Consider the following 27,965-nt stretch of genomic DNA (forward strand, 5'->3'; position numbering starts at 1 on the left):
CGGCTAGGGACTATCAGTAAAGAAAGAGCTCTCGAGAGCAAAGGTTGAAGAATGAATACTTGCCTTTCTGAGGGATTGAAGATCGGTATGAGGAGTTTCTAACTTATGGAGGAGTGTTGATGAAGTTTGGAAGGTGTGTTAAAAGTGGGGACAACAGGTAGCTAAGAAAACCCTACCAAACCCTCAATTTTTCTATTTTTGTTATACGACCTATAGGTACCCTGAGACCCTAAAAATATTTGACCATGGGTCCTATGTATCAATTATTCTTAAGGCCAGAGGTGTTGAAACTCTAAGAAAAAGGAGCTATTGGCCCTAGAAATTTGGGTGGAGGCCTAATTAGGGGCTCTCCTTGTAGCCCTTTTATGAAGAAATCTTGAAATCAGATACAAACCCATTTTTTGTTATTCATTCAAGCATAGTACAAGTGTTCCAATAACACCTTAGGATATCATGGAAACCTTGGTTGGACTAGGGAGTGTCGTGGTACCCTAGTAAACCTATAAAACCTTTGGAGGGACAATGTTCCTAGAAGAGTAAGGGAGTGATGCTACAGGTTTGGATCAGTTAACCTGGTGAAGAGGTTGGGAATGATCAAGGGGTGTTCTAAGTAGTAAGAGATCCTATAGACCACTTAGGTGTAGAGAAAACACCAAGATCCACATACAACATACAAGGTTGCACGGGGATGGGGGTACTTGGGGTACTTAGGGTATGGGTACAACTATTTTTTATAATAGGGGAGGGGGGTACTTGGGTATGTCAAACTTTATTTTTAATTATACTTTTATATTTATAGAAAACCTGAATTTATGAGTCATGACAATGATTTTTCAAATCAAGAACAATGATAAAGTTTGCAAATGTAATGTATTGTTTTCAATTTCAAATTTGTTATATGTTTGTAATAATAATTTATGATAAATGTTTAGATGCATAACATAGAAGGCAGACTTTAAACATGAACAAGAAGATCATAAATCATATGACAATGACATATTGCAAATGATAAATTTATGGTTTTAACACTGATAAAGTTTATTGTTGATCAATATTGTATCAAAGTTTGAAACTAATTAGGTATTGAATTAAGCTTGATAAACAAATAACAGAGAAGGAAAACTTTAAACATGAACAAGATCATAAATCATATGACGGTGACATATTGGAAATGATAAACTTATGCTTGAACAGTAATAAAGTTTATTGTTAATCAATATTCTATCAAAGTTTAGAACTGATTAGGTATTGAATTAAGCTTGATAAACAACAAGTTGATACTCAAACAAAAAATCAAAAAAAAAAATCAAAAATCTCAATCAAGGTCCTTAGCTATGATGCTCTCCACCAAGTACCCGATACTTGGGATACATGTACCCAGTACTTGGGTATGTAGGTACGAGTACTAGGGGTGTGGGTACAATTACCCATGCAACCTCATAATATATTATGATAACCAATAATGTCATACATGAACAAACATATAATATATTATGATAACCAATAATGTCATACATTAACAAATACATGATATATTATGATAACTAATTATGTCGTACATGAACAAACATATCATATATTGACCAATAATGTCATGCATCAAATATATGTCATACATCAAATATAAAATATCATATATACATCAAATGTATATCGAATATGTCCATTGACATAAAATTCAACATATATGTCTACTGATGCCTATACATGTGTGTCTATCAACTATATATTCTCCTTCCCACAAGGGGAAGGAAACAAATCTCTAGAGGTCTTTGGTTGTTGTGTGGAGGGAGATGATGGGGATGATAGGGTCTTCCTCACACATTCGCTCGTCCTCTTGTTCAAGCTCTTCTCTATCTCAAGCTAATATAAATAAAGTAGATATGAACCAATAATTATTATACATTGAAATCAAATATATGTACACACAAAATTAATTATTTTCTTACTGCCATCAAATAGTTGCTCTGCAAGTCCACCTCAAAGGCTCACACACGATTGGGTGTAACAAGACCCTACAACAATTCAATCAATATAATCACTTATATATAACATTAGAAATTTTGATACTAACTATTATAAACAATAACTAAAACCAAGAAAACTCTTTCATACCTCAGTCAATGGCTTTGAACTAGCCATAGTTGCAACCATTCCACGATTGATGGACTATCAAAGATGAGGAGTCTTAGATGTTAAGAGCTGCATGTCATACAATGCAAGTGACATGTAACATGTAACATGAAACAAATATAATCAAATGAATTAAATTAACATGAAAGAAATGTACCTCTACAAAGCTTGTATCACGCCTAAGCTCAGAGTCCCTAGTAAATGTCGATGGTCCTATAGAAAGCCAATGCACATGCATAAAAAATTTTGTCAATCCTTCATATCATTAATAAATATATGTATTAATTTAAATGATTAAATTGATACATACCTCTAGACTCGTCGACAAGACAAAAAATGGGGCTGGGGAATCTCTACTAGTGTTGCCAACACTCTCACCCTGAATTTTCAACAATGTCAATACATGCTAATTAATTATTCATTCACTATACATGTGAAATGTGATCAAATTAGTTTATTATAATTGTAATTTATTTGTTTGTCAATGCCAATTGTCTCATTCAGGAATTGATCAGTGACTAACCCATCATCCCTACTATCTCTAGCATGAGTGCCAAATGTGCATAAGGATCCACATGATGTGCACATGTGAGCACAACACACAAAAGGCTCCTCCTCAACTAATGAGCTCACACAATGAATGAGGGTTTGTGTCAAAGCATTAATAGTCCCTATAGTTTTGGCCTCTACATGTTCCTTCACAACTGAAGGAATAATCACATGCTCACCGTATGGCTTGACAAGAGGTGCCCTAACTATGTTAGAGTCACAATGTGCCCCTGGCCTCTCAAATGATGACCCCTCACCTCTACCCTGAGATTCTAATATATCAAAATAATTGGAGATCTCCCCAAGAAAAAATTCACAATACAATTTCCTTAAGAAATACATTGGGACCTTGTGATTATTGTAGGGAGGGGCACCAAAAACCATCCACCATCTATCTCAAAAATTATTTCTAATACCATCATGTATGCACCAATGGATGGGGAACCATTTAGTTGTCTCTCTAACAGTATCTTGTTCACTAGGCTTTCTAAAAAATGCACAAATGCTACCTTTTGGTATATCTTTTTTTTTATATCTTGATATGATAATTTGTTTGCATAATATATTTTTTGTTCCTCCCACTTAACACACCAAATATCTAACGGACCACTAACAGAAGATACATGGGTCATAATGGACACGAGGGAGGATGTCAATTGTGCTCTCATTGGGTTGGTTTGGCCACAAGCTTTTAACCTACCAATGAGTGCTTGTAATTCATTTTTCCCTCTTTCTATTTCATTTATTATGTTGTCTTGTGTGCTAGGAGGAGGTCTTCCAATCAGTGCAGGTTGTGGAATTTCTTGTTCTTGTTGTGGAGGGTTTTGATTGTCATCTTGTGGAAGATTTTCATTTGGATCTTGTTGAGGATTTTGGTTTGATCTTGTTGGGGATTTGATGGTTCATTATTCACATTTCCTGATAAGAAACCAATTGCAATCTAAATTAATAAAAAAAATTTAAAGAAAATTTTTAAAAACCTACAAAACAATGCAAAAACATATAAAACAATGTAAAAGCAAGGGTAGAAAACATACTATGTGATCTCAATTTCGAACTGTGGTGACAAGGAGACATTTTGAGGAGGCGATGACAAAAATCTTCAATTCCTTCAACTCACATATGTGTTGTGGCAATGAAATCCTTACAAAATGGAGTGAAAATTTATTATTTTAGAAAGCATGTACATGCTTTTTAAAACTAGAAAAAAAAGGGTGTCATCTTTTTGGCACCACAACTTGGTGCACTTACCCTATGCCACTTCCGCTCACACTATTATCACTCCTTGTTGCCTTGGATCTCTAATAGTCATATTGTGGCAAAATTTTGTCTTATTTAGCCCAAATGAAGTTAAGTGTGCTAAATTCAAGTTTTAAAAGAGAATCCAATCTATTGCCTTTTTAATAATTTTGTGATTTTTGTGTCTCTAACTCATCTCAAGCTCCATCCCACACTTCAAAATTTATAATTTTGCTACCCAAGTCTCAATATATTGCAAATTAATGAAATGTGTCAAAATACACATTTTTCATCTACATCATTAACCTTAACCTTTAAGAGGTTAAGGTTTGGGGTACAAAACATGTGTTTTGATCTAAAATCTTAACCTCTTAGGCCAAAAAGAGTTAAGATAAACTTCTCAAACACACATTCCATACCATTAACCTTAACCTCTCACCTAAAAAGGTTAAGATTGGGAATCCAAAACACATATTTAGAAGATGAATCTTAATCTCTTTACCCCAAAATGAGAGGTTAAAAATCCAAAGGTTAATTAACCTTATTAAATGTTTGTTATTCTTGAGGCCATGATACAACAAAAATTACAAAGATATACATGAGCTAGAGAAATTTTGGCATAATATCTCATTAACCATATAATAGCAAGGGCATCCTTCTCTTGGAATATCACAGGAGAAGTTGTGAAAAATGTTAAAAAGTTAGCAATATTCCAATTTGCAATAGGTGTGGATGATATGCAAAAAGATCTATGTTGTTAGTATCAGTTTGTTTGAGGGATCACCGTTGTCACAACAGGCCTAATAAAGAAGATGGAGCGCAACATTAATCTATGAAATAGAGTGGGGAAATAAAGATAGTGCAATAACTATTTGACCAAATGTCCCAAATCATCAAACCAAATAGGCAAGGAAAATGCCTATCATAATGGAATGAAATAGCTACCAACATCTACCACTCTTGCCAGCCAAATGCATGGAGCATACCCAATTATTTTCTCCATACCCATGGATGCCTTGAAGTCAAAGAACTATGACAATCCCAACGAGGGTTAGAGGAGGTGAATCAAATACATTTTAGGCTCAAATACATGGATGCTTGAAGGCAACAATCTAGTTGACCCATGTATTAAAGAATCTTCATCAATTAATATACCATATTTGTTGGCATTCCATTTATTTATTTCTCGATTATAATCAGACAAATACGAGCCAAGTTATGTAGCATAGCCATCTCATCTTGGTGTATATCTTGAGAGATGGGTGCTTGGTAATGACCAGATTAGATGCCATCTCACGCAAGGTCTAACAAATGGAAGTCATGAAAGCAAAAACGCAAAACATTATGGAGGAAGCTATCAATTTCCCTTGTAAAAGGATTAAACCCAGTGCCACCCAAACAATGCCCCTAGCATGATATCTCTTTGCTAATATTTTCAACCTTGCCCACCATATATTTTACAAAATGCCATTGTTGACTTGGGCATGTTAAAGTATATGTTGTTTGATACAAAGCGCTACTCAATGAATTCTCCCTACTAACATTGGAGGCCACATTGGAAGATGTTTGTGCATGGTATAGAAGTCCATGAAAACATTACACACTAAGGAGAAAAAAATTGGAAAAAAATAAGTCAACTTTGACTATTTAATAATTTTAGTGTTAGAATGAAGCTTAATGTGTGATGTTTAAACTATCTGCATGAAAGGTGTGTAAACTATTTGACCGAATGCTTTTGTCTGACTTTCCTTCCCTCACGACATCCATGAATTGTAGTTTGGGTTCAAAGAGTTGAAATTTTCATGGAGTGAGTATATTTGAAATAACCACACTCATATGCAACCACCTTTGAATGCAAAACAATGTCATAGAAATTCAAACCAAATATCATTTCTGATAGCAAGAAATACATGTGAATGTAGAAGCATAGCCAAGGTAGATGTCAGTATGATCTATATGACATAATGCCTTCATTGTAAAAGGTCTAGAATAAGTAATAATCCCGATGTTGGGGAAACTACTATAATGCTATTGCGGCAAGAAACATTATGGGAAATCTTATGATCCAATATGTAGTAGTAAAGTACGAAGCTAAGTGTTTGATATAATGATTCAATTCCTTTTTTCCTTGGTCTTTGATAGCGGATGGTTGAAAAAAGGACACAATGACTATGTGCACAAATATTTGAAGGATTGCATCATATACTTCAAAAGTGAAGTGGATATGTGAGGTATCAAACATGTGACTAGCTAGTTGTAAGAGTGCTCTTCTACCATGCCAAATCTCTATCTTGCACACACAAGGTTGGTGGTTCTCATACATGATGAAAAGAGGCTCCACCTCATGGAACAGTATGCTTGAATGAGATTTCATGTGAGGGTAGGGAATCGGAAATTTGTACAAAATAGATTTGAATGAGAGGATTTTTTTGGCGAAACTTCTATGAACTATAAGCTATGTGAATGCCCAATGAAAACATGTCACAGTTTGAAAGAATGACTCGAAGATTCATAAATTTTATCAAGAATTCCTCCTAGGAATTTCTAATGATGAAAGAGTTTAATTAATGCTCGTGCAAAGAAGATAGTGCCAGACTTTCTTGGGTTCCAAATGTTGATAGAATGTCAAAGATGAGTAAATGGCAACAATTTTCTCTAACAATGTTTTCTATTTGTAGATTTGAAGACATAATCCCAATTGAATTGGAAAGTTTGTAATCTTACATAGAGGGGATTCATCTCACAAGAAGAGGGATTTTCTTGTACATGCCATTTTGATAAGGCCAATACCTTATCCTTCATGTGATGTAATGGTTTTAACTCTCTATCATTGTAATCAGTGACTTATGTCATTTTGGGTTAAGTTTATAGAGGTTAATTAATCCCTCAGAAAACACATAATTGGGACATAGTTATTAACCCACAAAGGAGTAGTTCTTAACCTTGACATCTATATAAGAAATCATTTTGGCTTTGTAAGGGGACTTTTTGGACTTTAGAATTAGAGAACACTTATGTTGAAGTTTTGGTAGCAAGACAATTTTTGGAAAGTGTGAATGGATCTAGTTCTTGTAATCAAAAACTTCTTTTATGTTCTCGGTGCAAGGAAATAAAAGGAAACACATTTTGGATTCTCTTTCTACAAATCTGAAATGTTTAAGTGTCGATTCTTTTTGAAATGGGTGTTTTCACGGTATTGTGCAAATGTTCACAAATTATTGAATCGACATTGTGCTAATGGTAGGCTTCAAGAATAGCTCTTGATTTCTCTTATTAGTGGTTTAGGTTAATCTAAGAAAGCTTTGAAGTCATTTGGTGCATTCGTCATCATTAGTTTTCTCTCTATCTTTCAAAGTTCTAATTCATTTATGTTGAAAAATCAAATACACCCATCATACGAGGGAGTTGCCCCTCTCAAACGCAGAGGAAGATTGTAATCTGGTACTGATCAGTTGCAATCTCTCCAACTATTGGCATGGTTGTCACTGCTCACAGGGCAAACATGGTCAATTTCAATAGTGACTTCACGATGAGAAATCTGTTTACCAACACTCCTATAGGGAACATGTGTCATATAGTAATGTTTCTTATTCTTGGTTGTACAATGTATGGATAATGATTTGTATGTATTATTGCTCCCTTTAGTAGCTTCATCTCTCTCCCTCTTTATTTTTGGGTGCCTCTTCCCAATTGTTTCCCTCCAACATAATTAGTTACTCCTTGAAATGGTCTGCATTTATTACACTTATTTGTCCCTTGGGGTTTTAATGATATATTTCCTTTTTGTTTGGAAGGCTGGAGTCTTTATTGTCTCTTTATTTTTCTCATTCTTTTCCCTTTTTAATTTTTTCATTGTTTTCCTTATAACTTCCTCCAATATAAGTCCATTAATAATTAGTTCATCTCCCCTTATTTTCTAGAGCCATTTTCCTTGTATTTTTGTCTTCCTTGCTTTGAATTTTTTACTTTTTCTCAAATATATTTTTTTAGTCAAATTTCCCATACCTTTTATTTTACTTCATTTTTGTGCTCTTTGGTATTCCCCTTTCACTTTTGAAAACTACTAGTTGAATTTTTTATGGTGCTTTTTCCTTATTTTCTCTACCATCTTGTCCAGTCTTCTTACTTATAGCTTCTTTGTGGGTTCCCTTTTGTCTTTATTTTTGCCTCATGTGTACCCTTTCTTCCTTATGTTTCCCATCCTTGTCTCTTTTAAGCTAGTGGGCCTCAATATCATCCACCCTCACCACACCTTCCTTGTAATCCTTGTACTCCTAAGTGTCATTTTCTTCCTTGATTGTCTCTAAGATCTCCAATACATTAAAATCTATATGAAAGACTTCATAATCTTCCATTTGCCAATGGAAAAAACCATTTAGTGAACTTATTTGATCTTTTGAACAATCCCCTAGTTTTAGAACTCCCTCATCATTTGGTTCCATCCCTCTTTCCCTATTGAATTTTCCTCCTTCTAACTCTCATGCCAATATTAGGCTTATTATTTGGTTTCAAAGGTCAATGACATATTTCTTCATTTCATCTCAATTGAGAGAGTGGTTTTTTTAAATTATGGTTAGACTTTGATGTGATTATCCAACCTATATCTAGGAGTGCATCACACCCCTTTCTTTCTAGGGTGATGACAACAAAGTCTAGAAGAAATTTATGGGTTCGAATAATGGCCTTTTGCATCATGAGTATTTTGATTGATTTTATTCCATGTTGGTTAGAACCTACCAAGTAGAATGTTGGTGACTACAATGTAGGCTTACCAAGGGCCTTCGATGCTTTCTTCTGGCAACACATTTACACTAGATCCTCCATCTAAAATAGTGTTGATCAACATACATCCCATGATTTCCATTCTGACCACCATAGGTATTCATCTGACACCCATTGCAAATAGTAATGGATTTATGGCACCAATTGAGGTAGTAGCTTTTACATATATTTTTCCTCTCTTATTCATCCTATCATTTCCAATATCTTGGATGTCATAAGTGTCACCTATGTTAGTAATTTCCACCTTTAGTTTTGGAAGCTTCCAGTAGGTATGTCACTCATCCTAGGACCACCTCCCGTACCATCTATTGTATGATGTTGGTTTTTTACATTGAACATATAGGAGTACATGCACTCACCTCTTTTCTTCCTTCATTGTCAGTTCCATTTCTATTCTAGCTTCTTTCAACCTTTCTTTCTCTTTATGTGGATAAGGATTCGTAGTTTTCTTCATCTAGGACCTTATGATTATTAGGACCTTGTCCTTAGATCTCTAATTTTTATCAAATTTACACCCTTTCCTTTAGGTAGTCAACATCCTTGTGGTTACCAAGACCACACCACTTACAAAGCATTCTTTTGCCTCATTTCCTGCTCTAGTAGTTTTGCATAAATTAACTCCACTCATTCAATATGTGGAATTATATGATGAGTCATCCCTTCACATCATACTAGATGTAACTTACTGGTGTATTTTATTACTATTATTATTTATTCTTCATCCATTGTTATAGTATCTAATATGTAAAGTAGTATAAAAATATTTGTGGCAATGTGCTAGGAGAAGTTGTTTCCTCTCCTTGGGTAAAAATCACTCGTGCGCTCCTTATTTTTAGGTTTTCTAGACATTCCTTAATGGAGTATCCATGTACTTGGAAGATGTCTTAGATAAGATAAGATAAGATAATAATATTAATGTCCAAAAAAAGACCACAATGATGGTTTATGGGATTGGAAGCTTACACCAAGAAAATAGAAGACAAACGAAGCACTAAACAATGTCCATAAAAGAACAAGTACAACACAAGAAGAAGAAAGCAGGAGACATCACAAAAAAGATTAGGTATCCATTCTTGCAAGGAAAAAGTACAATAGGGACTGATCAATGCGTCTACCAGAGGCTCTATGATGAAGTTGAGTTCTATGGAGAGGAGTGCCACTAGTGAAGAGATCCCTTGCGAGGTCTCACAGATCTGGAATGACCCATATCAAGGAAACTGTATGGAAACTTCACACCCCAAACCAGAGTTAAAGGCGAGAAGAAGGTCATAATGAGTTGTGTTTGGGCCTGACTCTTAGAAGATGAAAGCTATAAAGTATGATCATGAAGCTACAAGGACTTACAAAGATAGAGTGCAATGCAATGCTAATCAATGTACCTAAAAAAAATCTAAAAGGGATCTGCAATCTCTAAAAGAAAATAAAATCTCCCTCTAATCTTGTAGTATATGGGACATCTCAAAAGAAAATGAGTCTCAGACTCTGCCTCAACTAAGGTACAAAGTGTGCACACCCAAACCTCTCTAGCAATATGGTGATTGACTTAGATCCGAAGTCTGTGTGAGCCCACCCTGAAGGGGCCAAGGGAGATACGTAGGGCATGTGTCCAATATCTATGTAAGTACTTAGCGAAAATAATAATCACATCCTAAATATCTAAGAAGTGCTCGGCATAGAAAGCCATCATCAAACATAGTCCCCCTAGGGGATCCACCCAAGTCCATATGATATACTACCTATAAATGTCAAATTGGACATGCCCATTCAACTCCTACCAAGAGAAAAGTAGATGAGTAGGAGCGTCTAATGAGAATCAGTATGGAGGGAGATGGTCAATGTCAATCCCAACTGAACTTAGCAGGATAGTAGCCTTAGCATACCAACAACAGGCTCTAGTGGTTGGATTGGAATCTATAATAGCAACTAAGGAGTAGTAGGCTAAGTAAAGGTATTTGTGTTGGCCTTCAACCAAGTCTGCAAAACCATGAAGATGGTGGAGAAACTAGATCATGTCAAAAATGATTGCAAGCCTGAATGGGTGAGCTCCAAACTCATCCAAAATAATACTGTGGGGGTAGATTTGTGACATCTAATAATCCAATGGAAGAGAAAAGTCTGGGTACGCTCAATCATGGCCCAATCCGAGTCTAAAAGGGAAGGACCCCAAACCATTGCACCATAAAGCACTGTGAGTCTTACTAAGGAATCCCAAAGGGATAGCTTAGATGATGTCTCCTAAAAGTGGTGTCTGAAGCACTATCTCTCGAGCATGGCAAGGGAACCAACCCTTTACTGATCCAAGGCTGAATGGTTGATCTCAAGCTAAAACAAGATTTGGAAAACTTAACCCCAAGGTATGTGTAAGATGATGTAATCTCAACTTCTCGACCCTAGAAGTGAAAATGGAGATGTGAGGTCTTCAAACCATTGAAGACCATAACACGAGTCTTCTCTAGGTTCACGACCAGTGGTCGCATGTCACAAAAAGATGCAAGTCTATCCAAAATCCTTTGAAGAGCCTCGAGAGAAGAAGCAAGAAGAACCAAATCATCAAAAAAGAGAAGGATGGATATCAATACCTAGTGTAGATGACAAACATCACTTGGAAGTGAGAAGTCACTAAGAAAAACCTCAAGCTTGTCAATATAGATCCTAAACAAGGTGGGCGAGAAAGAGCAGCCCTGCTTCACCCTAATGGTGCTCTGGATAGGTTCGGCAAGGCCCTCTATGGTCCTGAGTCTACCAATCACTATCTCATATAACCTCATGATAGCCTTCAATAAGGTCTTAGAAACACCAATATCTCTTAGTCTCTAAAAAAGGGCTACTCATGGGATGGAATCAAAAGGCTTATGAAAATCCAAAAAACAATAGTAGACTTTCTTTAAGTGATGCCAAGCCTCCTCAATAATAGCCCATAGTGTAAAGATATGATCCATGGTCTGGTAGTCTGCCCTGAATCCAACTTGACCCTTAGCCTTGCAATTCCTCCTGTCGAGCTCACTAGATAAAATAGTATTCAATGTTGTAGCATAAATTTTGGCAAATGTATTCCCAATCATGATGGTCCTATTGTTTTCGGGATCGAAGGTCAGCCCAAACTTATGGATTGGGTGGATAATGTATCCCGACCAAGAGTTCGAAAAACCAAAACAAACCACTCTATTAAAGACTGTAGAGAGATAAGGGAAGCTCAGCCTAAAAACCCTCCTCATCAGTCGCCCTGCTGCATCTCATAAGTCTGATGGCCTCATAAATGTTGGAGGTAGAGAATAAGTGGCAATGGGGGAGTGGGTTGGGAACGGGAGTGAGCTAACCTGGGATATCATACAACATGGAGACATGAGAGGCAAGGAGGTGAAGTTCGGGGGTGGACTAGGGTTGGCTATGCCAGGGGAGCATGATGCGCCAAAACAACTTGGGATACTGAATAAGTGTGTCATGAAGGGATCTACCCTGTGAAGCAATAAATAATCACTTCTTATGACAAATAAAGCGCTTGTAGGAGAGTTGTAAATTGGTGAAAGCAGGGGAATGAGTATCAAAAGCCAAGCATAAGGAGTGGTGTAAAGTTTTATAGGCATCATCAAACCACTGGTTCATGGGACAAGTATTCCGACTCCCAAATTGCCATCATTTCTTGGTTTCTTAGGATAGTTAGCCTTGGTGCACCCTTTGTTTTTACATAGTACACCATATTTCTTTGTTCTTCTTTGTCTCATTTTCTACCATCATTTCTTTCATCATCCTCATCATGTCTTTATAGAGTGCTTGAATCATTTGTGCTTCTCCATAGCTATCCCTATCTGAAGTAGCATCATTACTTACCCACTTTTTACCCTATGATGTCTTATTTAACTTTTAATATCCATCAACTACTTGCATGCCTCTTTGTAAGAGGATGGAGGTATTACCTTCATCTCTCTCAGATGAAGGTTGTTAACCCTTATCTAAACCATCTCTATTTAAGTCATTTGTGGGTTTATTCTCTAGTTTAGCAATTAGTTCCTTTGACCTATAGTAGTAAACTCAAAATAAGTCACTCTTCCCTTCGCATGTATTCTAGGTTTTGTTGCTACCTCGTCATCATCTTGAAGTAGTCTAAATTCATTTTCAAAGATATCCTTCAATCTATCCCATGTTTATTTTTCTTCCCCCTCAAGTTGCATATACCAATCAATTATTATATCTCTAAGAGTGGTTGGGAACACCTTGAGCTAGTGGTCTTCATTATTCTAGTCATTGGTTTCCCATATGGTTACACATAGTTGGGAGTGATGATTTGGGATCTCCAATCCATTACCAAAGAATCTAGGGAGTTCTTGTATGTCTAGAATGTGCATTTTTTAATTCTACATGACACGTTAACTCTTGGTAGATTTTGGTGGGTTAGTTTTTCTCTAGACCCTTATGCCTCTATTGCACCATCAAGCTCATGTGAGTCTCTTTCTCTTCAGCTGCCATCATCCTCATGTTAACAACGTTAATACTCCCCCTATTGGGAGTCTCTAGTTATGTTCTTTCTATCCTTGAATCTAGTATAGAAATACTTCTTATACCTCTTAGATTTCTCTTAAAGAGGTCCATTATGTCCCCTTCAGGTTTTTTTAATCTTTGTCATTTTTCTGATGCTTCTAATGGTGTAGAGGTTCTCCTCGTTTTCTTCCTCTTGTGCCCACACAATGGTCAAGGCTGGTAGTTTGCATGCAATCTCCTGATTATGTTGTGTGGCTCACATTTGAGTGTCGCTACAAACATTTCCATGTTTGGGTGGTCCAAGAGATCTTTCTACCAACTATTATAACTATTGCCATCTTTGTGTTATTGAAGATAGGGAGTTTTTGTATTTCTAGAATGTGTGTTATTTGATTCAACACAATATTTTGACTATTGGTAGATTCAGGTGGGTTAGTTTGTTCTCCATGGCCTTATGCCTCTGTTGCATCATCTAGCTTGTGTGAGTCTTCGTCCCTTTAACCACCATTATCCTCATGCTAATAGCATCGATACTCCTCCTACTGGGAGTCTTTGATTATGTTCTTTCTATCATTGACTTTGATATAGAAAGACTTCATAACCCTCTTAGATTTCTCTCAAAGAGGTCCACCATGTCCCCTTCAAATTCTTCTAATCTTCTTCATTATCCTTTAATTTTTATGATGCTTCAAATGGTGGATAGTTTCTCTCCTCATTCTCTTCCTCTAATTTTCATGAGATGGTTGGGAGTGGTAGTTTGCATGCAATCTTCTCCTACTTATGTTGTGTGGCTCACATTTGAGTCGCTACAAGCTTTACCATGTTTGGGTGGGCTAAGAGATCTTTCTACCAACTATTGTAACTGTTGTCATCTTTGTGTTACTGGATCTAGAGAGATCTTCTTAGAGAAATTTTTGCTTCCTTCTCCATGTCTACTTCTTCTCTTGTATGCCTTGTAACTTGATTCGGTAGGAGTAACATTCATTATTGCAGTTACAAGGTGTGTAACACTTACTCTCATCCCATGGTTCTTCCTTCCTCTGGTCCCTTTCCTCATATCGGTGTAGTATCTATTGTCTATGTTATTCCCCTTTTGTTGCTTCTTATTGTCTTTCAAATTCCACCAATTTACAAGCGAGTAGCCTTAGAAGGCTTCCTAGAAGATCATAAACTACCTTGCTCATTGTGACTTTTTGTAATGACCCTTTTTGGGACATTAGTATATTTTCCCATTTTCATCTGTACCACTTTGATAATCTTCTGATCTTTCCCTTCTTCTCCAAGTTGATTCAATATATATATAATTTTATTATAAGAGTCACATCTTTCCATTATAATTATAATAATATAGCTATATTATATTTATATATTTATATTAATAAGTTTTTGATTAATTAATATAACTATATTAATTTATATTTTTTATAAGATACAAGTATTAATTATGTTATATAACATTGTATGTTTATACTAACATATTCAAATATATGTTGTTATAAATATAATATCATATTGTATTATTGTTTATATTAATTCTTGTATTATTAATATATATTATATTGATTAGTCTATTAATCAATTTATTATTTTTATCATTAGTTATTAATATTATATATATTCAAATGTGAATACATTATAATGTTCTTTGGTTTCATAATGAAATTATAATATTTATTATTATCTATTTATTGTTATTCTTAATTATTATCATTATATAATATGTTTATTCATATATCCTTAAATTTGGGGTCATGACAAGTCTGCCCCTCTCGAATTTGCTTGTCCTCAAGCAATAATCATTTTCATATTTGTTTCACCTTATATAACAAAATTGACTACTAGATCCCATTCAAATTTGTACTTATAAAATTACTTTATTCTATTCTATAAAGAGTCACACATGTAGTATGCATTTGAATGCAAAGTATACATATGAATGTATGAAGACACGAAGAAAACACGAAACATACACATTGATGCATGAAGACACGAAGTAGACACGATGTAGACACATCATACATAACCTTGATTAGATCATAAAATTAATAATGCACAATGATTATACTTCTTCGTTAGATTTATAACCCTGCAACCACAAATTAAGCATCAATATATGCATATATATAAACTTCAAAGGAATTTGAATGATATAAGTGAATCCAAGCCAAATTCATGCTAAGCCCAAGAGTGGAACTTTGGCCCCCTTGGCCCCGGTGGCAGGTGTTAGGCATCCACACGAGGTGGTCTACTCAGTGGATTGCTTGTTTGACTAGAAAGGTTCTTGTGAAAAGGAGTCATTACTGTCTTTCCCTTAACTAGCACTACAATAGGGTGTCCTAACCACTCTCCCTTGATTGCAGACTCCATAGGAAAGTTGATAGGGTGCCCTTACTATCTTCCCCTTAACTAGTACTACAATAAGGTGTTCTCCCCTGATTGTAGACTCCATAGGAAAGTGGTAGGATTTCCTTACTATCTTCCCCTTAACTAGTACTGCAATAGGGTATCATAGCAGCTATTCCCTGATTGTAGACTCCATAGGAAGGATAGATGCCCTTATAATCTTTCCCTTAATTAGTACTACAATAAGGTGTCTTAACAGACCTTCCTTAATTGCAGATTCCATAGGAAAGTTAAATATGGCCTTTCCCTTAATTGATACTACAATAAGGTGTCTTGACAAACCTCCCTTAATTGCAGACCACATAAGAAAGTTAAATATGGCCTTTCCCTTAACTGATACTACAATAAGGTGTCTTAACAGACCTCCCTTAATTGTAGACCCCATAGGAAAGTTAAATATGGCTTTTCCCTTAACTGATACTACAATAAGGTGTCTTAATAGACCTCCCTTAATTGCAGACCCCATAGGAAAGTTAAATATGGCCTTTCCCTTAACTGATACTACAATAAGGTGTCTTAACAGACCTCCCTTAATTGCAAACCCCATAGGAAAGGTAAATACAGTAGGGTTTCTATATAGTCTTTTCCTTAAATAGTACTACAATAAGGCGTCTTATAGACCTTCCTTGATTGTAGACTCCATAAGAAAGCTACTTGAAATCCCTAAATCATTTTTTAAAATAATCAACTTTACATCTTTATGATTAAATAAACTTACAATTTCATATTTTAACTATGGTTGAACTTCCTCGAAGCTCCCTCTAAATCTTAATCTCCCTCACATAATGGACTTCTTATAATTTCAGGATTTAAAGTTGCTTCATGTTTGATGGGCTTCATTATAGTCAAGCTCCTCGTCTTCTTTATTATCTTATATGTGAATATTCATTTGAGACCTTGATTATCACGTCTAGATATATATATAAACATGGTAATCTGTATTCTCACTATAGAATAATGGTGTGGCAGTGCCCGCACTATGTAACGTTACCTTGTATCAGTTACAGCATTAAGCTTGCGTATACCGAGTGCCGATATCCCAACTCCTTATTATATCTTTTATCTCCTCTGTCCTGTCTTCTTAATTATCGCCATATATTTCAAATGGATCTCGTCCATGTACTTTCATTCATTCATACTAAACAATGTATTTATCCAGGTGGAAAAACCACTAATCTAAAACCCCAGTCATTTTTAACACCGCATTACGTACTTTGCAGAGATCTCTTCCTTTGAGAGTCTACCAATCCCTTCAACAATAGAAAGACTGGTGTTATTACTACAATCATAATGAGCAAGAAACTCATGAGGAGGAATCACTGCCATTTCATCTTGATCCTCATCATCAAATGCTCCTTTACGTTTTCCCCACTGCGGAACCCTAACTAGAGCAGATTCATAATGGCACAATTGAGATCTATCCTTCGCTTTATTTTGTTTCCACTTAAATTTACTCCTTTTTGTTAAACCCGCAATGCTATAAACATCGGCTAAGCCGGTTTCTTCGACCTCTCTGAACACCACGTCTTCTTTATTCAAATCGCTCAGATCTTCATTCGTTGGAACGCCTTGAGTGAATCCCAGAAGAAGCTCCACTCGACTCAAGCCCGACTGTAACTTGCAACAATTGGTATCCCCTGGCTTCTCCATTCCAAGACAAAACAAACAAAACAAAATAATAATCCGTTGGGTCTCTACGAAGATTATCGAATTAGATCTCTTCAAGAGGGGGAATTAATTATGAAACTTGCTATGCAATCTATGTGTTAATTGGAATTCTGATATTTCAAGTGTCGTACTCCTTACTTCTCTCCCTCGTGCAGTCCATGACTTTTCTCGTATTCTCAAAATTCCTTCGAATATTATAATGGGTTGTTGTTGCAAACTAATCTTCTTATTAAAAACTCTCCTCTGTGATTAATCCACTTTCCATAACGCCAAATATCAAGTTGTAAACAGGACCACATTATGCTTTCCGTGAGTAGAATTTTCCCCATTGCTGGAATATGAAACATGCACAACATGAAATAGTTTGGAAATATTTGTTTCGTCTCTGTAGTTGTCCGCTCATATCTGTATCTTGAAAACCCACATCACAACCAACTCTGATACTAATAGACTTATTTTGATGAAATAGTTTTGCATGAATTTTATAGGATGGCAAGATTGATGTTCTGATACCAATTGTAATGACCCTTTTTGGGACATTAGTATATTTTCCCATTTTCATATGTACCACTTTGATAATCTTCTGATCTTTCCCTTCTTCTCCAAGTTGATTCAATATATATATAATTTTATTATAAGAGTCACGTCTTTTCATTATAATAATAATATAGTTATATTATATTTATATATTTATATTAATAAGTTTTTGATTAATTAATATAACTATATTAATTTATATTTTTTATAAGATACAAGTATTAATTATGTTATATAACATTGTATGTTTATATTAACATATTCAAATATATGTTGTTATAAATATAATATCATATTGTATTATTGTTTATATTAATTTTTCTATTATTAATATATATTATATTGATTAGTCTATTAATCAATTTACTATTTTTATCATTAGTTATTAATATTATATATATTCAAATGTGAATACATTATAATGTTCTTTGGTTTCATAATGAAATTATAATATTTATTATTATCTATTTATTGTTATTCTTAATTATTATCATTATATAATATGTTTATTCAAATATTCATATATCCTTAAATTTGGGGTCATGACACTTTTTCATATACCATATTGGTGGGAATGACCTTCTGCTTTGCCTCTTGACATATGTACTCATATATTGCTATGTCTCATGCTTGAATGAGGTCATGTATTAATTGATCCTCGATGTTACTATCAACTATCAATACTTGTTGGTTGTAAGTATAAGTCATTATGCCTCCCTCCTTACACCCATCACTGCTCTAATCTCTAGGTTTGAAATCTAGGCAATGACGCCAGAAGGTTGGATGCCTAAGTTGAGAGAGGTTGCACAATATATATAGATTCAAAAGAATTGCATAATACTAAATAAATGAAATACAAAAATAGTATGAGAAACATCTAATCACATTACAATAAAATGATATATATTTCATACGATAATAGTTCCCATATTTTCCACATCCTCACTTACTCTAGATTCCATACAAATAGATTTGACAGAGTTGGTTAGGTCACCAACCATCACCAACGCACAACATAATTGACACCCCTTGGAAAAATGTTGTATTACCTAACAACAGTCTTATTTAACTAGTCATGACATAATTGCCTCCTAGATTCCTATCAATTCATATTTTTCAAATCTACTAGTAAAATTTGGATACAGATTTTTTATTCTACTTTATAAGTTGAAATCATTATTCTATCATACTTTGTCCTAGGTTGTGCATTCCACTTTCATAATTATGTAAGCATTTTTTACTCCTCGCAATAGACTATTAAATCCATTTTTGTGCCCAAGATCTTAAGCCAATTGGACCACTCTTGTCTCAAGATAATTCGAGCAAACATAAATCTAGCTTCCTACTTTTTCCATACATGCTGGCAAATTCTATTTCCCCACATTACATAATCTTACTTTTTATATCCCATGGGTTTGTGTGCAAACTCAAACTAGTAATTACTATGGCTTTGTTGGCACTGAGTTAATATGCAATAGTCACATTATGGTTATGCAAGAAAAGAGTACTTCATGAGCCTAAAAGGTTCATGCATGCTAATGTTATATTGAGTTGTGATTATAATGATGGAAAAGTATAAACATAGATGTTTATATCTTCTTTTCTTTTTAATTTTTCATACTTATATTGTTAAAGTTGAACATGGTTTTTCTCTAATTGTGAGTAAGCTTCAAAAATTTAGGTGAATCTTTAAAGAACTTGTTCTCAAGTGTGTAATATATTATATCATTTGTAAATTTTTAACAATCAATAAACATAATGAAAACTAGCTCTGTGTTGGAATGTATAGTAGTAAATAAGTTGTTTGGTCTTAAACCTCTTGCAGTATTCTTTGTATTTTAACTTTAAGGGGAAAGTTGAGTAGTTACAAAATTGTGGGGATAGGAACTCATTTATGTTCATGATAAGGAGAGCTACATGAGACTTTGATTTTGTTTAAAAGCATGTAGGTTGTTCTTGGGAAATGATGCTCCAATGGTTAATGTCAATAGAGAGGATTTACACAATAACCTCAATATTTAGGCAATTCTTGAATTTGACAAGCCCTCTCATCAAATTTAGGCTTATGTTTACATCAAATGGCTACAACTAAATTTTCAACTAATGTTTGCATTATCTACGTGTGAACCAATAAAGGCCAATATGTCATCAGTAATGTTATATACTCTAAGGTTTGGTGTATTTAAATTTTCAACTCTATTCCAATCTTGAATGAACTTTCAAAATTGCCATCTTCATGGCTTGTCTTAAGGTTTGGTGTATAAAAGGAAATCTATCACAATTAATGTTATACACTCCAAGGTTTGGTGTATTTAAATTTCCCGATCTATTCCAATCTTGGATGAACTTTCAAAATCACCATCTTCATGGTTTGTCTTTAAGATGATTATACAAGAATGCTTTTGGACTTAAAGTAAAACCAAAGTTTGTGCACTAAATACTATTGTATGGTGTCTTGGATCAACAATAAGTATGGAAAGATTTAGATTACCCTGAAAAGGGCATGACAAGTTTAGACACTACTAAGTTTATATTTGATACCGATGTTATAATAAGTTGTTATGTTTTGGTAGGATCACTTATGACTTCATTTGTAAGTATGGATGATTAATGGCAAGTATAGTCAATATGATATGGTTAAATTGTGTTTATCTATATTTGGTGAATAATTGCATGCTAAGCTAAGTAGAATATTTTAGGATATTTATATTGTGGATACGTCTAATCAATATTTTGCTTCCAAGAGCATTTAATGACTTGAATGGTCTTTAACGATTACATATGAATGTGTATTTATTAATATTTATGCATTTGGATGAAGTTCAATTAATGGTTATTCAATGTGTCACTTGTGTTGCTAATTTTGATTCCAAGACATATATGACCACATCTTTGGGTTATTAAATTGCTCTATGTGGTATTGTATTTGGGTTTACTATTGTTAAGTGTAATGCATTACAATAATATGTTTTCAATCAATTTTCATGTGTAATCTTAATATCTTGAAACAAGATCAACACGAGCCGAAACTTTGCCATCACAACTATGGCTACAAAATGGACTTATGGACATGAGTAAAGCATAACTGCCTTAGCATAAATTGGACTGCACTAATTTTAAAGTGATCACTGGAATTAGAAAACAACTAATCCACATAAGGTTATCATTATTTAAGGATGGGGATGTCAAGAGTCAAGAAATAGGCTCTATCAAGACAAGTACGAAATATAGCATGCAAATGATAAATATCACAAGTCATCCAACTTCAAAAGTTTTGGATAGATTTTTACCAATAGCATGCAAGTGATCAAATGTCAAGATAAGACCAAATTTTTTTCCAATGTCATGCAAGTGATCAAATGTCAAGATAAGACCAATTTTTTTTTCCAGTGGCATGCAAGCTATGGATGTCAAGATCTACCCATATCAAATGTTCAAGATCTAGGTAATTCAAATTACAGGCTCTAATCTTATGCAATGTAAAGGCATAAAATAAATGTGACATGCCTATCCAACCATAAGATGACTCAAACGCTTAGTGGACATATGGAAAACTTATTAATGAATTTCTAGATAATGTATTATGACATTCATGTTTTTGCAAGCAATGACACAAATAGTATGAGATGAATGCATCATCGTCATAATCAACAAAAAAGTAAAAGAATGACATATTTCGTATATATATGATATGCATCTACAGTCACATTGTTGTAGGTGATGTATGGATGAACTAGCCAAATTGTATGTATGTGTTCCATATATGAGTTAATCAATATTGTTAATGTGACATATACTATTGTTAACGTGATTTACATATAAGATGGTTTCTATGTTAGTTTGTATATTGATATTGATGTCAAATTGGCATTTGACTAGAATGCAATGGCTATGATACTATGAATGAGGATTGAATTTGGAAAAAAAAAATACTCTTATTGCAATTATGTCAATAAAGTTTCGCCTTTGATTCTAGAAACGGATAAATAGATAAGGCCATCTGGAATGAATTTTTCCTAGATAGTTGTTGGAAATTACAATTGGAACAACTATTATGTTGTCATTGATTTCAAACCTTACTTGTAAGACATTGCTAACAGTGTCATATAAGTTGATTGATGAAGAGAATTTGAAAAGAAAGATAACAAGATGAACTAGTAAAGTTGTTGATTAGAAAGGAGTAAGTATGATGTAATTACAATAGACACTTGATCAGTTACTATTTGACAAGTTAATGTGTTGTTTGATCATTGTATGAAGTGAAGAAGAAAGATGAGTTGAATTGTGAAAGAGTTGCTTGATAAAAAGATATGAAGTTGAGCAAACACTAAGCTTAATTGAGTGACAAGTTACTAGATCAATGAAGAAGTTGAAGCAGAAGATTAAGGAACTTAAGAGATAACCGAGCATAATAGTAATGGCCGAGCAAGATGAAGAGAAACTAAAGTAGAGACTAAGTGTAGCGAAGCTCGAGTGAGAAAGTGTAAGCCAAATAAGATAGATCAATAGAGACCAAGCTTACTAGTGATGACCGAACTAAAGTAAATTAACAATTTGCGAAAGAATCAAGTATTGAGGCTGACACAGTTGAATTTACAAATTGATTAAAATGCATAAATGATAAGGATTGATAAGTTGGTGTATTGAATGTATGCATTGAGTTTGTTTGGTGACCAAGATGAGGATTTAACGAGAAGTTTCCATTAAAAAAAGTAGGACTAAATGATGGACAATTTCAAAGAATCTAATCAAACCCAAAGATCTAAGGTTAGGTTAGGTTAAGCAACAAAAGATCTAAGTTGACTATTTAAGGAGGCATAAGAGATGTTTTTATGATGGTTGTTGGTTGTTGGTCATTGGACTAACAAACTTGTGAAGGACAAGTGATAAACAATGTTGTAGAGGAAAAGTGAAAAGTTGTGATAGCGAGATTGCTTGAGTGTTGCCAAGCAAATCAAAGATGTGAACATGATGAAGTCCAATCGATGACCAAGAATGAGCCAAATGGAGCTCTGAATATGCAAAGTGAGTCGTAGTTTATCAAATCAAACCTAGCTTTTACCTTCTAACCATTGTAGTAGTAAAATCCTTTAATCAATGTTGACCTAATAATCATATTGTAAATCCTTTAATCAAGGTATCAAATCAAACCTAATTTTTACTTTCTAACCATTGTGGCAATAAAATCCTTTAATCAATGTTGACTTAATAGTCATATTGTAAATGTTTTAATCAAGGTAACATTCTAATGCAACAATCTAAAGACCTCCAACAAAGCCACTCCTAATAAGGTGATTAAATCCTTTAACAGGGTCACACCTAACAATGTATTTTGTAACCTGTAACAAGATTGGTTCTTTAATTGAGCTCACTTCGGAAGAGGGAAAAGTAGTAGCATGTTACTTGGTGGTTTTTCCCAATAGACAATTACAGTCCAACCCATATCATCACACTCAAATAGATGGGGAAAATAGCAAATTAAATACAATCCAACACATCAACCTCAAATGGATGTGTAAACAGAAGTGATTAAGTAGCCAAGAAAACTTTCTGTGGACTATTCAGGACAGCGGGATTCGTCCTTGCCTTATGCTCAGTTAAGCTATAATTCAAGTGTCTCCCACTACCGAAAACCCATTTATATCATTTATGGAGGCCATCCAAACAGATTTATAGGCTAATTGGCTTGCCAAGGGACTCTCATACAAGAAGAGATGCAGAAGAATATAGTCTTGGCAGATTCAAACACAAAACAAGCTTTCAAGAATCCAATAAGAAATGTAACCAGCACATTGAACTCCTTAGGAGAGATTATTTTCCTAGATGAGCAAGAGTTGGTATGCTTGCACAAGCAGCAGTTCCTGAAAGCTACCTAGACATATTGAAAAAGATGAAGAAGTATGTACAGAGTCTGGAGAAAGTTGAATGGCAATGCATATGCCATAAATCTGCCCAAGGGGTTGAGGATTAGTGACACCTTCAATGTTTCAAATCTTAAGTCCCATAATAGTTGCCTTGAGTAATTTATAATTTCGATACAAAAGAACTACAGCGAAGGGTTGTTAACACAAAACTACACTACCATTTGATCAGAAAAAATCTAGTCTACCTGATTAAGGAATGAAAACTGCCAAAGAATGCTAACACTTGGGTTACAGAAAGGAGTTAATGAAACATCGTAGGTTTGTGATTACTCAGAAGTTTGTGCCTGACAATACAACAACATTCAAGCACTGGAAGATCATGTCGCAGCTAATAATGTCGATATGAAATATAAATCCTATTTCATATCCAGCTACTGTAAACATCGTTTGCAGTTATCTCTGTTATCAATATATATGTACTTAAAAGTCCAACTGGGGAGAACAATGCAGGTTTTACTTGGTAGGCAAAGGAGAGGACCATGTAGAATGTTGTCGATTGCAATACACATCCCTTTGACCTTGAGAGCTAGTTAGGACAATATTCAAGAAGGAAAATTGGGAAAGCAATTTTTTATAATCTAGAAAAACATAGTTCAAGAGACAGGAAAACTTATGCTAACACTAATTATTAACTAAAGTCTAATAAGAATGCAACTGAAAGGCATTTTTCCTTGTTTGAGTTACTTTCAAATGTGTGTTTTCATAATGCAAAATATTTCTCTCGAGCATAATTCTACAAATATAGGCATTTTTATTGGAACACTAGTTAACAGTTTATAAATACAGCATGAATACATTGGCAAAGGCAAATCTATGGAAATATGGCAATCAGTCATGTTGTCTTCAGTGGGAAAAATATCAAATGTTTGCAAGAGTAAAACATTAACAGTAGTATTTTAATAAGTAAAAGATTTGTCTCCAAGATAATTCAATAGAAATGGAATATTTATAGGAACACTGATTAATACAAATATGAATACAAGCAGTATTGACAAAGGGAAAGTTTATGGTAATATTCACTCTTTGCATAAGTCATATTTCGGTTGATGAGTTTAATTTCAAACATGTGAACAAACAAATTGAGCTAGAAAAGATGCAGCAAATTGTGAATAACCATGTATAAGAAGGCACTCTTCCAGGTACCATCTCTCCACAAGATCAAACCTTCAAATCTTACATTTTCTTTATTTATCGAAGGAGCACAGATCCATGTCACCTCATCTACTAGTTATACTAAACTTTAGACGACAATTACTTATCATGAATACATTGACATAATGGTTTAACACCAGAAAATGTTAAAATTGCCAATGCTAAAGTTTGCCCTAATTAGGCTTCTTCAAAAATGCTACTTGCTTCACTTACTAAAAACAATGAACTCTAAGAAAAAAAGGGGCGGTTGAAGAACATGCACAAAAAAACTTTTCAATTATCAAGATGAAATTATTTATTTCCTTCTACGTTCTAAAGTAGTGTTTAAAAGAACAAGCTGTTCTTTATCCTTTAATTGTAATCCTCAATTAATGTTTTGTATTCCTGGCATCTCATGAGTTAGGAGCAAGAAGTTAAATTAGTTTATTCCACAGATTAAGATTTGAAACTAGGAAGGCAAGCAGTAAAGTTGGAGCATTGTTTTTGTAGACAATCAACAAGTACTTGATTTCCAGTAAACATAAATGTCCTAAAGCGAAGAGGGGAAAGGGATTAAAGAGAAACTAATTGCTTGGTCATTTGCCTATATATAAAAAGAATACAATTCTTTTTCTTGATAATATTCATAAATCCAACCCTTCATAATTTGAACTTCAGCTTCCCGCTGCTCTACAAGCCAAACCGGATCATCTTCTCTTGCCTGACGCAAATCCAAGTGATGGGCACCTGTCAACAAGAAAACAAATTTAAAAAACTTTCTGAAAAAGAAAACTTGATAACGATTATTTGTTTGAAGTGGTATATGCATGTCCAGGCAAATGGAGTACCTTTCTCTGTTACGAGTGCAACAATGCTGCCTGAAATATTCCTTAAAACACTGCAACAAATATCGAAGAGCAATAAGATCTTTTCATATAAGCAACAACATCATAAAATGGTAGAAACATTCTTGGAAATCAGGATTGAATAATGTGTAGCTTACCCCCCACCGCTCCAAGGATCCCAGAGACCATTTGAGAAAATGATATTGCTGCCAAAGTTTTTCAAGACCGTGCCTATACTCTACAGTGAAAAATAGACACTAAAAATTATATTCACAAATGATGTATATATACACTTTTACATGTTTGTGACAACCAAAAATCAGGAATTGGTGCTGGAATTTTTTGCCATTGGGAGGATCATATATAGGTTTGGCTAAGGTCAAGAAATGGCAGAAACTTCAGACATACTTTAATTGGAAATTTCATTTCAAAAGAAAAGAACATTCAAATGGAAAAGCTTCACCTCTCCTTCCCCGATAATGAAAGAAAACTGCAGAATGCATTTTTATCATTTGTAAATTCATGCAATTAATATTTGAAACGTGAAATAATAGTTAAAACATAAATTACTTCTTAATTCCAAATTCTATGAAAACCTCAGATTGAGCACACAACTCATTTGCTCAAAACTTTGACTACATGTGGATGCTCAACCCAGTAACATAACACCGATAACTTTTGAATAATAGAAATGAAAGTTATTTTGCATGAAGATTCATGACTAAAATAATAAGTGACGAGGACTTTATACACTTTTGAAAGATTAAATGAATGGTACAGATTCAATAAAAAAATAGAGAGTTAATACAACCGATTGTGGAGTTAGCTCAAAGAGGTGGATGAGCAAACTAGAATTAGTAAGAGAAATTACCATTTCTCAAGAGAGAATAATTATTAATTATTAATTTATTAATGCATTAAATGGACGATTAGATGGGGAAGCAACTAGTTTGATGCAGGCGTTAACCAAAGAGGGAATTATATGATATTAAATAAATAAACAATTATTATTTCATTAAATGATTCCTAAATCAACGAAATTATTAATAAGATAAAATAGTATTAATGGTTACTTAACAGTCACAAGGAGACAGTGATACTTGGAGATGCCTTTTTTAATATAACTTAATAATTTTCTAAAGATGACATAGAACTTTGACATCAAGAATAGTAATAGCGAAAGCGATTTCTCTTTCGACTGTTACAGTGAAAGGAAATCAATCATAGAACTACTCATGCCCTTCTCAAAGAGTCTATAGTATCAATAGATTTGAATTCTGAACACTATAACTTTGCATGAACTTTTGTATATCTTTAAAAATTAGCATAAAACAGTATGCGGGCTCATTTTATTTATTCACCTGGTTTTTTTTGTCTTTTAATGCATTTTGCCCTAAGTTTTTTAGGAGAGATGAATTTTTTTAGTCAGGGAACATCGAAGACAGCAAAAGACAGCAGCTAGAAGAAACCTGCATGTTGGGAAGTTTCCGAAGATGTATCAAGTATTGTAGGCATGTCTCTATCTCTAATATTGAAATATCCCAAATGGATATTTGCTCTATTACTGCTATAATATTTAATTATATAAATTATATTTTCTTGTAAATTTTTCTTTGATCTTATAGAGCTAGACAGAAGTTGCAGAAGAATGTTGTTTCTTTTTGTATTTTTCAGAATATAGGTATTACAATGAATAAATAACAACTGATAAATAGAAGTGATAGAAATAATATGTAGTAATACATACTAATCTAGAAATGATTCTAAAACCATACCAACAAAGTCTGATTTATTCCAAAATAGTACCAATACAGATGTGCTTCAAACAAGATGGATACCAGCTGAAAATGGGATCCAAGTGAGCTGCTGTAATAAATGCCAGGCTGAACCAAAGTGGTCGCCTTTCCTAAAAATCCACTACCTACAAAGTGTAACTGCAATACTAGAAACCAATCCACTACCTTGATCAAATTGTATGCATAGGAACCTTCGAATCTGATCTTGTTGAGGGCTACGTCCCAACAAATTTGCTCTCAGCACTCGGGTTTGCGTCCCAGGTGAGGAATGCTCTTCCAGAGCAATGGCATCCAAAATAGGATGATAAAATGATAAAGATACTCACTTTTAGGTTACCATCTCCTTATATCCCCTCTCCAAGGCAAATCGAACCCTAAAAGAACTCTAAAGTGGATTTCATTTGAACTTTATAATATAACATTATTTCCCAAATAAGGCATCCAAATAGAGAAAAATCATTACTTTATTAATGACAAATAGC

General features: G+C 34.2%; 1 protein-coding gene and 1 pseudogene across 1 annotated transcript in view; both read right to left on the reverse strand.

The window, feature by feature from the left end:
• Nucleotides 1-16,753: 16,753 nt before the first annotated feature.
• On the reverse strand, nt 16,754-17,232 carry LOC149557898 (uncharacterized; annotated as a pseudogene).
• A 7,888-nt stretch (nt 17,233-25,120) lies between these two features.
• Nucleotides 25,121-27,965, reverse strand: part of LOC149557899 (Serine carboxypeptidase S28 family protein) — a 147,804-nt gene continuing 144,959 nt past the window's right edge. The window contains exons 8-10 of the mRNA XM_089832352.1: nt 25,846-25,925; nt 25,691-25,740; nt 25,121-25,589 (exon numbers count right to left, since the gene is read on the reverse strand). Coding sequence (XP_089688478.1) covers nt 25,447-25,589; nt 25,691-25,740; nt 25,846-25,925 — 273 coding nt within the window. The 3' untranslated portion in view covers nt 25,121-25,446. The remainder of the gene's footprint in view (nt 25,590-25,690; nt 25,741-25,845; nt 25,926-27,965) is intronic.

Source organism: Cupressus sempervirens, chromosome 5 (assembly GCF_028749045.1).
Source record: "Cupressus sempervirens isolate cs-2001-9-10 chromosome 5, ASM2874904v1, whole genome shotgun sequence".
Classification (NCBI taxonomy): domain Eukaryota; kingdom Viridiplantae; phylum Streptophyta; class Pinopsida; order Cupressales; family Cupressaceae; genus Cupressus; species Cupressus sempervirens.